General features: G+C 52.8%; 1 protein-coding gene across 2 annotated transcripts in view; it reads left to right on the top strand.

Moving 5' to 3' along the window:
• Positions 1 to 2,500, top strand: part of Vipr1 (vasoactive intestinal peptide receptor 1) — a 34,691-nt gene extending 32,191 nt beyond the window's left edge. For both annotated transcript variants that reach the window (XM_004662117.2, XM_004662118.2), the window contains exon 13: positions 1,262 to 2,500. In XM_004662117.2, the coding sequence (XP_004662174.2) occupies positions 1,262 to 1,453 (192 nt within the window). In that variant the 3' untranslated portion in view covers positions 1,454 to 2,500. The remainder of the gene's footprint in view (positions 1 to 1,261) is intronic.
• Positions 2,501 to 12,246: the final 9,746 nt, after the last annotated feature.

Here is a 12,246-nt window from a genome sequence, read left to right as displayed (position 1 = left end):
CGAGACAGGGTCTCTTACTGATCTTGGAGCTCCCTGATTCAGCTAGACTTGTTAGCCAGAAAGCCCCAAGGATCCCACGTTGCCTGCCACTCTCCAGCACTGGGGTTGCAGGCTCAGGCTGCCTCATGGTGACAGGGACTCAAACTCAGGCGCTCATGCTTGGCACGCACATCACCTACCGAGCCATCTCCCCAGCCCAGCCGCCTGTCTCTGTCTCTCTGTATCTTTGTCTCTTTCTCCCAGGATGATTTAAAGCTTGCAACACCAAGTATAGTCCTCATTCTAGTCACATAGAATATCATCAAAAATGCCCATAACAAGGGCTGAAGAGATGGCTTAGTACTTATGGCATTTGCCTGTGAAGTATAGGTTTGATTCCCCAGTACCCACAGAAGGTGGCACATGCATCTGGAGTTCATTTACAGTGGCTGGAGGCCCTGGTGGGCCCATTCTCTCTTCTCTCCTCAAATAAATACATTAGTTTAAAAATGTAAATAAGCCAGGCGTGGTGGCACACGCCTTTAATTCCAGCACCTGGGAGGCAGAGGTAGGAGGATCGCCGTAAGTTCGAGGCCACCCTGAGATTACATAGTGAATTCCAGGTCAGCCTCAGCTAGAATGAGACCCTACCTCAAGAAAAATGTAAATAAATAAAATGCCCATGAGGGTTAGGGAGATGGCTCAATGGTTAAAGGCACTTGCTTGCAAAGCCTGAGGCCTGGGTTCAATTTTTTTAGTACCCACTGTAAAGCCAGACACACAAAGTGGCCCATGTGTCTGGAGGAGAAGCCCCTGGTGTGCCCATATTTTCTCTCTGTCATAAATAAATAGAGTAAATATGTTTTAAAACACCCATCTGAGACCTCCCCAGACTGGCAGTCATAGAACCTGCAATTTAATGACACCCTGGAGTGGGATCTCCTGTGCTCATCAGAATTACAGAGACATCTAGCTAAGTACAGACAGAGTTGGGGCTGAGGCAGCGCCCACATGGCTCACTCCTGTGCACCAGTATAGTGAGGCAGGAGGACCCCCGCCCCACCAGCCAGGCAGCATTGTGACAACCTGCTCCCTGCCCCCAAGATCCCGGGTTGACCCTGGCTTCTCACCCTGTCCCAACTTCACCCCGCCCAAGACAACATCTGGTTCTCTCAATTTAGACTTCCGAACATCTGGCTGGCTCAGCGCCCCACATAGAGAGCAGCCCATGGCCTGGGGGAGGTTCCCAGCCTCAGGCTTTGACCACCCTGTCTGCCCCTAGGTGCAGGCGGAGCTGCGGCGCAAGTGGCGGCGCTGGCACCTCCAGGGCGTTCTGGGCTGGAACTCCAAATCCCAGCACCCATGGGGAGGCAGCAACGGCGCCACGTGCAGCACACAGGTCTCCATGCTGACCCGGGTCAGCCCCAGCGCACGCCGCTCCTCCAGCTTCCAAGCAGAGGTGTCTCTGGTCTGACCACCAGGGGCCTCCAGGTTCCTTGTCACCCAACCTGCCAGCACCCACCTGGGACAGATAGATGCGTGGTCGGACGTTGCCACCCCAGCATCGGTCAGGACGCCCCTGGCTCGGGCCTGGAGCACTTCTGTGCACGCCAGAGACCTGCATCAGACTCCGCCTGCAAAGGCCCCCCTGCCAGGCCCAGGCACCTGATCTGCTGACTCCGCCCCTGGTGTCACTTCTGACCTGTTGGAGTGAAGCAGCTGCCCATTCTGTAAAGATTTTGTGCTCTGAGGGCCAAGAGGTGAAAGGCCACCACTGCTATGGGTTGGGTTAGGCATTGGGCCCCTCTGGGTGGATGTGGGGTCTTGGCTCCTCCTGTCTGCCAGCTGCTCCAGGTGATTGACTTTCTCTACCTCAGGCAGACCCCGTTGTTAACCTGGAGCTTGGGTCTGGGGAGCACAGCTGTCTTTGTGAGGATGGAGTGGGCCCAACATCAGTCTGTCCATGGGCTGAAGGACTCTGGGGACTCCAAAAGGGTTTCCCACCGAGGCCCAGGATCAGCCACACCAGCCTTATGCACAACCAAAGTAAATGAGAGCTGCCCTCCCTGAGGTTCACCTATGTGCCAGCTATTGTAACCAGACTACGAGACGGGCTCCCACCGGCCCCTTCTACCCACCAGCTCAGTTTCACAGATGGGGAAACAGTCTTGGAGAGAAAGCAGGCATCTCACCCTGCCGTGTAGGCAGGATTTGAACTCAGACCTGGCTAACAGGACCATGGAAATGCAAACTTTTCCTTTGCTACTTTTTTTATATGTTGTAACCAGCTGGCTTCTCTTGGGTCTTTTGTATCGTCACTAATATTATTAGTACTCCTGAGAACCTGTGCCTTCCCCACCCTCCCTGGAAGACGGCGGCGGAGTCGTCCGTGACGTGCCGCTAGCACACGCGCCTCTGCTGTCACTCGGGCCACGCAGCTTCCTGCCCAAGGCCCTGTCTGAAGATCCCCTCAGAACCGCACCGGGCTTGTGTGGCAATAAACAATAAATATTGGCTTCGACTGGCTTGGTTCCTCTGGTAGTTGTGGCTCACCAGCTTCCTGGAAGCGGCCATCTCCCCCTGCTTCAAGAAGGGGTGCTCCAGAACACCACTAAAGCCAGGTGCTACCACCCCCTGACTTTGGGCTGGAATCTCAGGTTTCCATATGAGGAGCATATACTTAGGGACTTCAGTTCACATCTTTCTGAATGGTACCCACTTGCTTCTGAGTGTGACACACTGTGTGACCACAGCCCCACTATGACCTTTGCCTCCTAAATCCGCCCTAGAGGAGACCGATCCAGCCTTGGACCAAATCAAAACCACTGGCCAAAATGTCAGATATGATTTGTTTCAGCCAGGCATGGATGATTCGGGCCAGCACTTTGGGAGGCAGAAGCAGGAAGGTTACTGAAAGTTTGAGGCCAGCCTGAGACTCTGTCTCAAACAGAAAAGGAAGGAAGGAGGGTGGGAGGGAGGGAAGAGGAAAGTAAAGGAATAAAGAAGGATGGAAGGAAAAAAGAAGAGCTCACAGGTCCACCATTCCTAGAAACAAGCAACAAACAAGGAATATAATGACCAGGTTCTCATTGCCCAGGGGCCAGCTAAGAGAAGTAGACCAAGGACAGTACAGATGTCCCCAGCTTGAGTCAGTGGGCAGAGGCAGTGCACCCAATAGAAAGGTTTAGACACAGAGGCCATGTGGCGAAGCAGATGTCAGCAAGAGTAACCACCCAAGCTCTTGTGCAAATTGACCCCTTCGTGTTCCTCCTCTGCAAACACGTGAGGTGCCCTGCTGGATGAGCTAAAGATGAATGCAAGGCTGGTTTTATTTTTTTAAAAAATGAGCTGGGCATGGAGGTGCACGCCTTTAATCCCAGCACTTTGGAGACAGAGGTAGGAGGATCACCATGAGTTCAAGGCCACCCTGTTATTACATAGTGAATTCCAGGTCAGCCTGGGCTACAGTGAGACCCAACCTTGAAGAAAAAGAAAAAGGGAAGAAAAGAAAAAGAGGCAAGCAAAGGCTCAGAGGCTCATGATGAAGGATGAAGTGGGGGGCTGCTTCAAGAAGGCTAGGAAGTAAGAAGCTCAGAGGTGCTCTGGAATGGGGAGCACCCAGGCCAGAGCCTGAGGTGAGAAGCCCAGAGAACACAGGCAGGAACCCCACTGAGTTGGGGTTTGAGAAAAAGAGGGGGGAGGGAGGGAGAGAATGGGCACATCAGGGCCTCCAGCCACTGCAAACAAACTCCAGATGTGTGTGCCCCCTTGTGCATCTGGCTTACGTGGGTCCTGGGGAATCAAACCTGGGTCCTTTGGCTTTGCGGGAAAGTGCCTTGACTGCTAAGCCATCTTTCCAGCCCAGTAGCAAGTTTTTTTGTTTTTTGGTTTTTTTTCTTTTTTTCAGTCTCCTCCACCTACCTCCCCTGGCATCCATGCCTCTCTGGCTATGCCAGTCACCTGTCAGGCCAAGCCAACTTACCTCCATTGCCACCTGGTGGACACTGCAAGGACTTCACCACGGTGGGTCACCTTAGGACTCAACACTCAAACAGAGCCCTCCACAGGAGGTCATGTCAAAGAAGGCAGGTCTCTCTCCTGAGTTCCTAGAATGCTGCAGAGGGGATGGTGAGGCCACAAGACTGGTCCCCAGGGTCACTCCATAGGCCTGATCCTGTTTGACCAGCTCTTGTCCTGTAAGGCCCCTAAACCTGCCTCAGACCCAGTCGGAAGAGAAGAGCCAAGTCTCAGAGTGTCTCCTGACCACAGTCTCTGAAGGCAAAGCCTAGTTAACTCAGGTGGATTGTGCCTGGAACGTTGAGAACCGGAAGCCCTAGGACCCCTGCCCAGAGAGGCTCTGTCCCCTCCTGAAGGGCCAGCCAGGGAGAGCAGCCCCTCCACTCTGGGGCAGAGGCTACCTAGGAGGATGGACAACCTGCCAGCAGGTGACATAGAGATGGTGTCCGAGGAACATGAGGGGGGTCTCTAGATCCCAAGGGAACATGCTAGGTGTCAGGGACACATGAATGCAGGTGAGCAGATGAGGGGGTGGGGGTGTTTGCCAGCAAGGACAAAGAATGTCTCTTCAGTGAGGCTGGGGGATGATAGAGGGTTGGTGCAGAGAAGGGCCCAGGGGACATGACCTGGGACGGCTACCAGTTGTTGACTACAGGCTGAATTTAATGCCTGTGGGGTATCTGGGGAGAGACGAAGCTGTTTGAATCAAGACCAAAGTGGCAGAGGGTGGGAGAGCAGGGCAGCCTTTGTGGTGGAACAGTGGGTGGGAGGATGGATCCCAGAAACTCTTGCTGGTGTGCTGGGCAGGGTGGGGTGGGGAGAGGAGTCCCACTCAGCCCCTCCAACCAGGCCGCTCCCCCTGAGCCTGTTTGGATGAGCACTGGCCCAGCCCCCTCCCTGCACGTGGGAACAGGAACTACTCTTATCTCTGGGGGTGGGGGAAGGAGGCCAGAGCCACAGCTGGCAGTCATTAAACACCCTCTCAGGCCAGGGATGGCCGAGATATTATTAGCCAGGAGTCAATGGCCCTGGAGACAGAGCCTCCCACGGAGAGGGACAGTAACCTCAGCAGGCCATAGGGACAGGTCAGAAAGCCATCTTGGCAATTCCCCAGCCTCCACCCACAACAGATGGGGTAACCAAAACCCAGAGAAGGAAAGGGATTAGTTTGGGTTCACCAGTAAAGTCAATGTAGGGCCTGACCTTGAACCCAGCTCTCCAAACTCCAGAGCCCTGTCATACATATATTCAAAGGTGGACTCATGGGGTACCTGTATGGAAACAAGAAAAACTGGTTAGCAACAATGATGCTGTCTGTGCTTAACATGTAGGTATTTTTGCTCATGTATTTTCCCATTCATTTTGCTGTTTTAAGATACTGCATTAAAGTATTTGCCTTTATTCCTGAGCTGCTGTTCTGTCACCCTCTTAGATTTTGCACCTTCATCCATTTTCTCACTTGCCTCACTCCTGTTCCAGTCCAGCTCCCAGGGTCACCAGCACCCCAGCTTCCAGGATGTCCACATGAGAGAGCTCTGAACTGGCCTCTGTGAGGCTTAGAGGGAAAAGGTCCTGTCAGGGTGATGAGTCAGCAGTTCATGTCATTATCATAGACCTCAGTCTTTCTTTCTGGGCTGGAGAGGTGGCCCAGTCCACAAAGTACTTGCCTCATAAGCATGAGGTACTAAGTTTGATCCCCAGCACCCACATAAAAATATTGGGTGTTGGGCCGGGCATGGTGGCGCACGCCTTTAATCCCAGCACTCAGGAGGCAGAGGTAGGAGGATCGCTGTGAGTTCAAGGCCACCCTGAGACTACATAGTGAATTCCAGGTCAGCCTGGGCTACAGTGAGACCCTACCTCGAAAAACCAAAAATAAAATAAAATAAAATAAAAAAATATTGGGTGTGGTGATGCACTTGTCAGTCCAGAGCTGGGAAGGTGGAGACAGGAGGATCCTTGGGGCTCACTGGACAGCCCCTCACCAATGAGACAGTGCCTCAGAGGGTGGGCAGTCTTCCCGAGGATGACACCTGAGGTTGTCATGTGGCCTCCACAGGCACATGCACACACACGTGTGCACACACCAGCCGCACATACACACGTGCATTTAAGAAGAGAACTCAGTGTTTTCTGTCGCCACCCCAGTGCCCTGGGTTTCCTTGTTGCGCCTCTCCCCCTTTGTGGCTGCAGGGCGGCTGCCAGCACTCCAGGCGTTGTGATCTCAGAACCCCAACTATGGGAAGGAGGGGGACACTTTGTATCAGGGACAATAACTCCTCCAGGGCCCACCTTCTGCAGATCACAGGGGTGAAGAGGGCAGTCCGGGAGGCCATCCTGTCAATGCTCCCCATCCCCACACAGGAAAGCAGGGGTAGCCAGAGAAGGGACTAGCTCCAAGAAAAGCCAGATTTGCATAAGGAAAGCTAAGAAAACTCAGTGGCAACAGTCTCTCTTTTTTTTTTTTTCTAGGTAAGGTCTCACTCTAGCCCAAGTTGACCTGGAATTCACTATGTAGTCTCAGGGTGGCCTTGAACTCACGGTGATCCTCCTACCTCTGCCTCCTGAATGCTGTGCTGGGATTAAAGGCACGCGCCACCACGACCGACTGTCAGTCTCCTTTTGGATCCTCTGGGGACGTGTGTGATCTCTGGCTTGCCCCACCTGAGTTGCTGGTATTGCGTACGAGGGAGCTGAGGGAGCCAAATCAGCCATGGGTCAGTTCAGGACGCGCTCTAGGTGTTTCACACACAGAGATTTAATAAAGACTTGGGAGGATGGGTGTTAGGGCATGTTTCTGTACCCACGAACACACCATGCCAGATACCACCTTGCAAAAAGGGTTCCAATTGTACATCCATTAAACTGGTGACAAGAAAGAACAATGCAGTGCTCTGCTGTTGCAAAATCCTCACACCTGCCAGATCCACCCTGGGGCCACCAAACTGCACAAAGTATTGCCTCCACCTCCCTGGGGCCTTCCTACCCTTGCCACAACTTCTCTCTAACGAGCCCAAGATAGGCAATGTGGGAAGGGTGCTTTTTTTTATTTTTTATTTTTTTGTTTGTTTTTTTTTTTGGTTTTCCAAGGTAGGGTCTCACTCTAGCTCAGGCTGACCTGGAATTCACTATGTAGTCTCAGGGTGGCCTTGAACTCATGGCGATCCTCCTACCTCTGCCTCCCAAGTGCTGGGATTAAAGGCGTGCGCCACCACGCCCGGCAGTAGGGTGCTCTTGAGCCTTCCAGCCTCCACAACACAGAGGAAGAGGAGTGGGGCAGTGCTGCTTGAGCATTTCTAGCATGGCAGTTTGGATGGCATCGTAGTTCGTATAGGCAGGAAGCAGATCGCATGACCAGGAGACAGAACACTGAACTTGAAAGTGAAGAAAGCAGATACAAAGGTGACTGAACGGGTCACTGGCAGGACAATGAGGACTCGACATGGGGACTCTGAAGACCTGACAGAATGTGCCTGAGGGAAAGAAGACTGCTAACCTGGCTCCGGTTATCTATTGCACAAGGTGTGCCCATGTCTGCCGCGTTTCTGAGCTCCTCCTAAGTATTAGTTACCTTTCTTGTTGGTGTGACAAAGCACTTGACAAAAGCAACTTCAGGAAGGAAGTTCTTCTGCCTCACAGTTTGAGGCTGCAGTCTACCATGGTCTGAAAGGCAGGGCAGCAGGAGTGTGAGGCCTTTAATCATTTGCAATCAGGAAGTACAAAGCAGACAGGAAGTGGGACCAGACTATCAGACCACAAGGTCCACCTCCAGTGACCCACTTCCTCCAGTGACGTTCTGCCACCTAATGGTTCCACAACCTTCCAAAGACAGCACCACCAGCTGATGACTAAGTGTTCAAATATGTGAGCCTCGTGGGGACGGTTCATATCCTCACCACAATGGCCTACATGAGTGTCTCGCCAGTCTTTGCAGGTGACCCCCACCATGGTGTCAGGGAGCTCTCGGTCAAAACGTGCTCATTATTCATGTGGCATGGCTGAGGTGCCAAACTGTCAGGGTTTTTTGAGTATTTTTCTTTATTTGCAAGGAGAGAGAGAGGGAGAGAATGGGCATGCCAAGGCCTCCTGCTACTGAAAATGACCTCCAGACACATGCACCACCCTGTGCATCTGGCTTCACAATGGGTACAGGGGAAACTAGGCCATGGGGCTTTGCAAGCAAGTGTCTCCAACTGCTGAGCTCTCTCTCCAGCCCTGATCTGTCAGTTTTTGTTGCAAACACCAAAGATTGACGAGAGGACCTGAGGCACAGTCCACGAAGGAGCACTACTCAGCAGAGAAGAGCTTTGCGTTTGAGCGCCAGGATCTTGCTGGACCTCTGCCGGCTCTGCTGCCCAAGTCTCAGGCTGCCTCTCACCGCTCGTTGTTTCGGCAGGCTCTACCCGAGCCGCCCCAGCCGCTCTGAGGCTCCTCCGACCCTTGGGGTGTCAGCCTCACCTCCGCCTCACCACAGTCTCCACGGCTAACCTCCACCACACAACATGGCAGCACAGGCCAGGACAGTTCCAACTTCCTCGTGCCCTGTGGCACTTGGAGCTCCCCGACCTCTGAAAGCTGAGGGGCGTTGACAGTACTCACTCAGACTCTGCTTGTGGGGAAGGGCAGCGATGAGACAGTATCTCCAGTGTCTCGTGTCTCCCAGGCTGGCCTCAAAACTTTCTATGTGGCCAGGCGTGGTGGCGCACGCCTTTAATCCCAGCACTCGGGAGGCAGAGGTAGGAGGATCGCCATGAGTTCAAGGCCACACTGAGACTACATAGTTAATTCCAGGTCAACCTGCACCAGAGTGAGACCTTACCTCGAAAAACCAAAAAAAAACACAAAAAAAAAACTTTCCATGTGGTCAAAGACGGCCTTGAGCTATTGATTCTGCCTCCACCTCTGAAGTGCGGGGTTAGAGACGTGCGCCACCACCGCGTCCGGCTTAGGTGGTGCTGGGGACAGAACGAGGTCTACTTGCATGCTACACAAGTGCTCTGCCAGCTGAGCTATAGCCCCAATTCACTTTGTTTTTCTCTTTCTTACTTTTTTTTTTTTTTTTTTGATACAGTGGAGACAGATCTTACTACATAGCTATGCAGCCCAGGTTGGTCTTGAACTCACTATGCAGCCCAGTCTGGCCTCTACCTTGCAGTCTTCCTGTCTTGGCCTTCGAAGAGCTGGGAACTGCTGGTGTGCACCACTGTACTTGACTTCACTTAGACCTTCTTGCCCTTGAATCTGAGGCTCTGTCATTAGCCAGAAAGGCCCCTGGAGGCTGCCTTCAAATGCTGAGTGGAACCCAACTTCTTTTGTTTTCCCATCCTCCACCCTCAAGATAAGACCAGAAGATTGTGTCAGTCATCCTACCACCAGCCAGCGGCTCAAGAGCACCCTTCCCTCCCTCGAGGGTCAGAATGTTCAGTGGCTTCAGACACATATCATTTCAGGGGTGCAGGGGTGAGAATTACATCTCTTTAATGTTTTCAAGGTATCACAGCCATTCAATTATTCAGCAGATAGTGCCTGTTTCTCTTTGCTGTGACAAAATACCTGACAAAAGCAACTTAAGGAAGGGCTGATTTGGGGTCATGATTTGAGGATGCAGTTCATCATAGCAGAGAAGACATGGTGGTGGGCGGACGCGGCCCTAGCAGGGAAGGCGCGGTGGTGGAAGGATGGGGCTAGCTAATCACACCCATCAGCAGCAGTTGGGAAGTACAGAGACAAATGCTCTTCTCTGCTCACTTTGTCCTGTTTAAAAACTATTTTATTTATTTGCAAGGGGACAGAGAATGGGTCCACCAGGAGAGGCCTAGCTGAGCACAGGCCTCATGATGTCAGACACATGACCAGATGCTTCATGTTCCTGCCACCATGTGTCCCCACCCCCATCGGAGACTGTCTACTCTCCAATTTTAATCTGAAATCAACCTTTCCTCCAGATGCCTGCACCCCTTTGTGCATCTGGATTTACATGGGTATTGGGGAATCAAGCTCAGGTTATCAGGCTTTGAAGGCAAACTCCTTAACTGCTGTGCCATCTCTCAGCCCTCTCTTTATCCTTTTTATCCAAACAAGGATCCTGGCTCATAGTATGGTGCATTTAGGGTGAGTCTCTCTTCTGACACGCCCAGAGGTGTGTCTCCTAGTTGATTCTAGATCCAGTCTGGTTGACTGTCTAGATCAACCATCATGGCTGCTAAGCACTCATAGATCTACACAGGATGGAGCACTGGGCAGAGGCCTGGTCCCCAGGGGCTCCGATGCAGAGATAGAAAATGAGGAAAGATGCAGGATCAGGGCTGGTCAGGTTTGCTCAGTAGGGTGGGGAGGTCTCAGATGCCTCTCCCAGGTTGATGGTAGGCCAGTGGCAAGCTCTTCCCACTTCTTGATTATCAGAGGACTTCAGATCATGTGCATCAGAACTGGCACAGAGGCCTTGGGATCCTGTAAAACCCTCTGATCCTCTGCCTCAGCAGAAGCAGTCTGCACACAGGAAGGTTGGGAGCTGGAGCTTGGGGTCTCAGCATGGCCTCATTTCCCCTAAGCAGGGCTCAGGTGCTTGCTGGTAGTCCAACAGTTGGGAGCAGGGCTGGGGTTTATTCCTCAGGCCCTCCACTGCGGCCGTGACAGGTCCAGACTCCATTTGCGAGCGGGGACCAAAAGGTGCCAAGTGACCGAGAACAGGCAGCTCTTGAGAAGACTAATATTTACTCCTCAAACAGGAGCTGGCACGGGCTGTTTCCTGTGGCTGGCGTCGGGCTCACTATAGATGGACACAACAGGAGACACTGAGAGATAGGCAAATGTCCCCTCGCAAACCAAGACTGAGAGTGAGACAATGTCTGCCAGATGGGGACGGCATGTCCCAAGGTCCCATAGCGCCCTTCCCCTCTCTGCCAGCACACCTCTGCAGGGCAAGCTCCCCGCCTAAGCAAGCCCTGTTGGACAGCTCCGTGAGAAAGTTCAGCCGGACACTGGCCCTGCGTTCCTTGCCTCTGGCATTTGCGCTGATCCCTGGGGCCTTGGAAAATGTGCTGGGACAACCCCGCTGGGCCCCGATGGTCCTGGTCACCTTCGGCTCCCCATCCCACCCCCATCACCTCTGGATTCATTTCCCTAGACTCACACCCTGGGCTCAGGCTAGTTCTGGGGTGAGACAGAAGACTTGTTTGGGGGGGGGCATCGCCGTCCCCCTGCAGCTGTCCCTTGTTCTTATGAGAGCCCTTTAGCTGAGTGCCTCCTGGGGGAGTCTCAGCCAGGAAACTACTGGTCAGAGAGCCTAAATATGGGGAGGACAGTCCCCAGGGGTCAGACTGGCTCCCACTACTCGTTCTTCCCTTGGAGTCCCATCCTCCCTGCTCCCCCTTTCTGCGCCCTCTTGGCTCCCAGAAAACCCACCCTACCATGTCAGCCTCTGCTTCAGTTCCTCCCTTGCTCCTAGGGGTGGCCCTGGAGACTGACACTACATGGTGGCATGTAGATCTGTGGAGAACCCAAAATCCAGTCTTCTCATGTTAACTCCGGGACTGGGGACACCCAGACAAGGTCACCCAAGGGAAGTATAGGCCCACCTCGTTCTCCCAGGGCTTTCCAACCTGACTGTAAATTCTAGCAACCCATTTCTTTTTTTATTCCTTATTATCCCTAAACCTAATTCCCATGCTCTGGCTCCTGTAGGCAACCATTCAAATGCATTAACATGCTCTTTTCACATTATAATATTTTATCATTTTGTGCACCTGTATTGCTTATCATGTCAAAAATATTTTTCACTCATCTCTCCATGTCAAGGATCCGTCTATGGTGCAAAGTGTTGTCTGAATTGAGTGCTCCTGCCTGCTTCAAGCTGCACCAGGAGGAGCCTGGGCACTTCCAGTCAGTGCTGGAGACAGGCTGCTCTCTGCCATCTGAAACAATGCTTCCATGAGTGCTATGGCCACTCCTGTTCCTTTAACTATTTGTGTAAGAGATTTCCTGGGACACCCAGCCAGGAGGGTGTCCGTATTGTGGGCGTGTGCATACCTCATGTGGGGAGGTAGCCCGCACTGCTCTGCCGGAGGTGCTGTAACAAATGCCACGGCCTGGGAGGCTTTACGCACAGAAATTCATTCTCTATGACTCCGGAGGCTTAAAGTCTGAGATCAAAGTTTCTGGCTGGCCCTGGGAGATGGACATTCACGTTCAGTCCAGATAGAAAGCAGGAACCCGAGCAGGGAAAATGCCTGCCTGGGGGCACAGCAGGGT

The sequence above is a fragment of the Jaculus jaculus genome, chromosome 17, assembly GCF_020740685.1.
Source record: "Jaculus jaculus isolate mJacJac1 chromosome 17, mJacJac1.mat.Y.cur, whole genome shotgun sequence".
Lineage (NCBI taxonomy): Eukaryota > Metazoa > Chordata > Mammalia > Rodentia > Dipodidae > Jaculus > Jaculus jaculus.
Note: the sequence above shows the minus strand (reverse complement) of the source record. Positions and strands in the feature narration are given on the sequence as shown.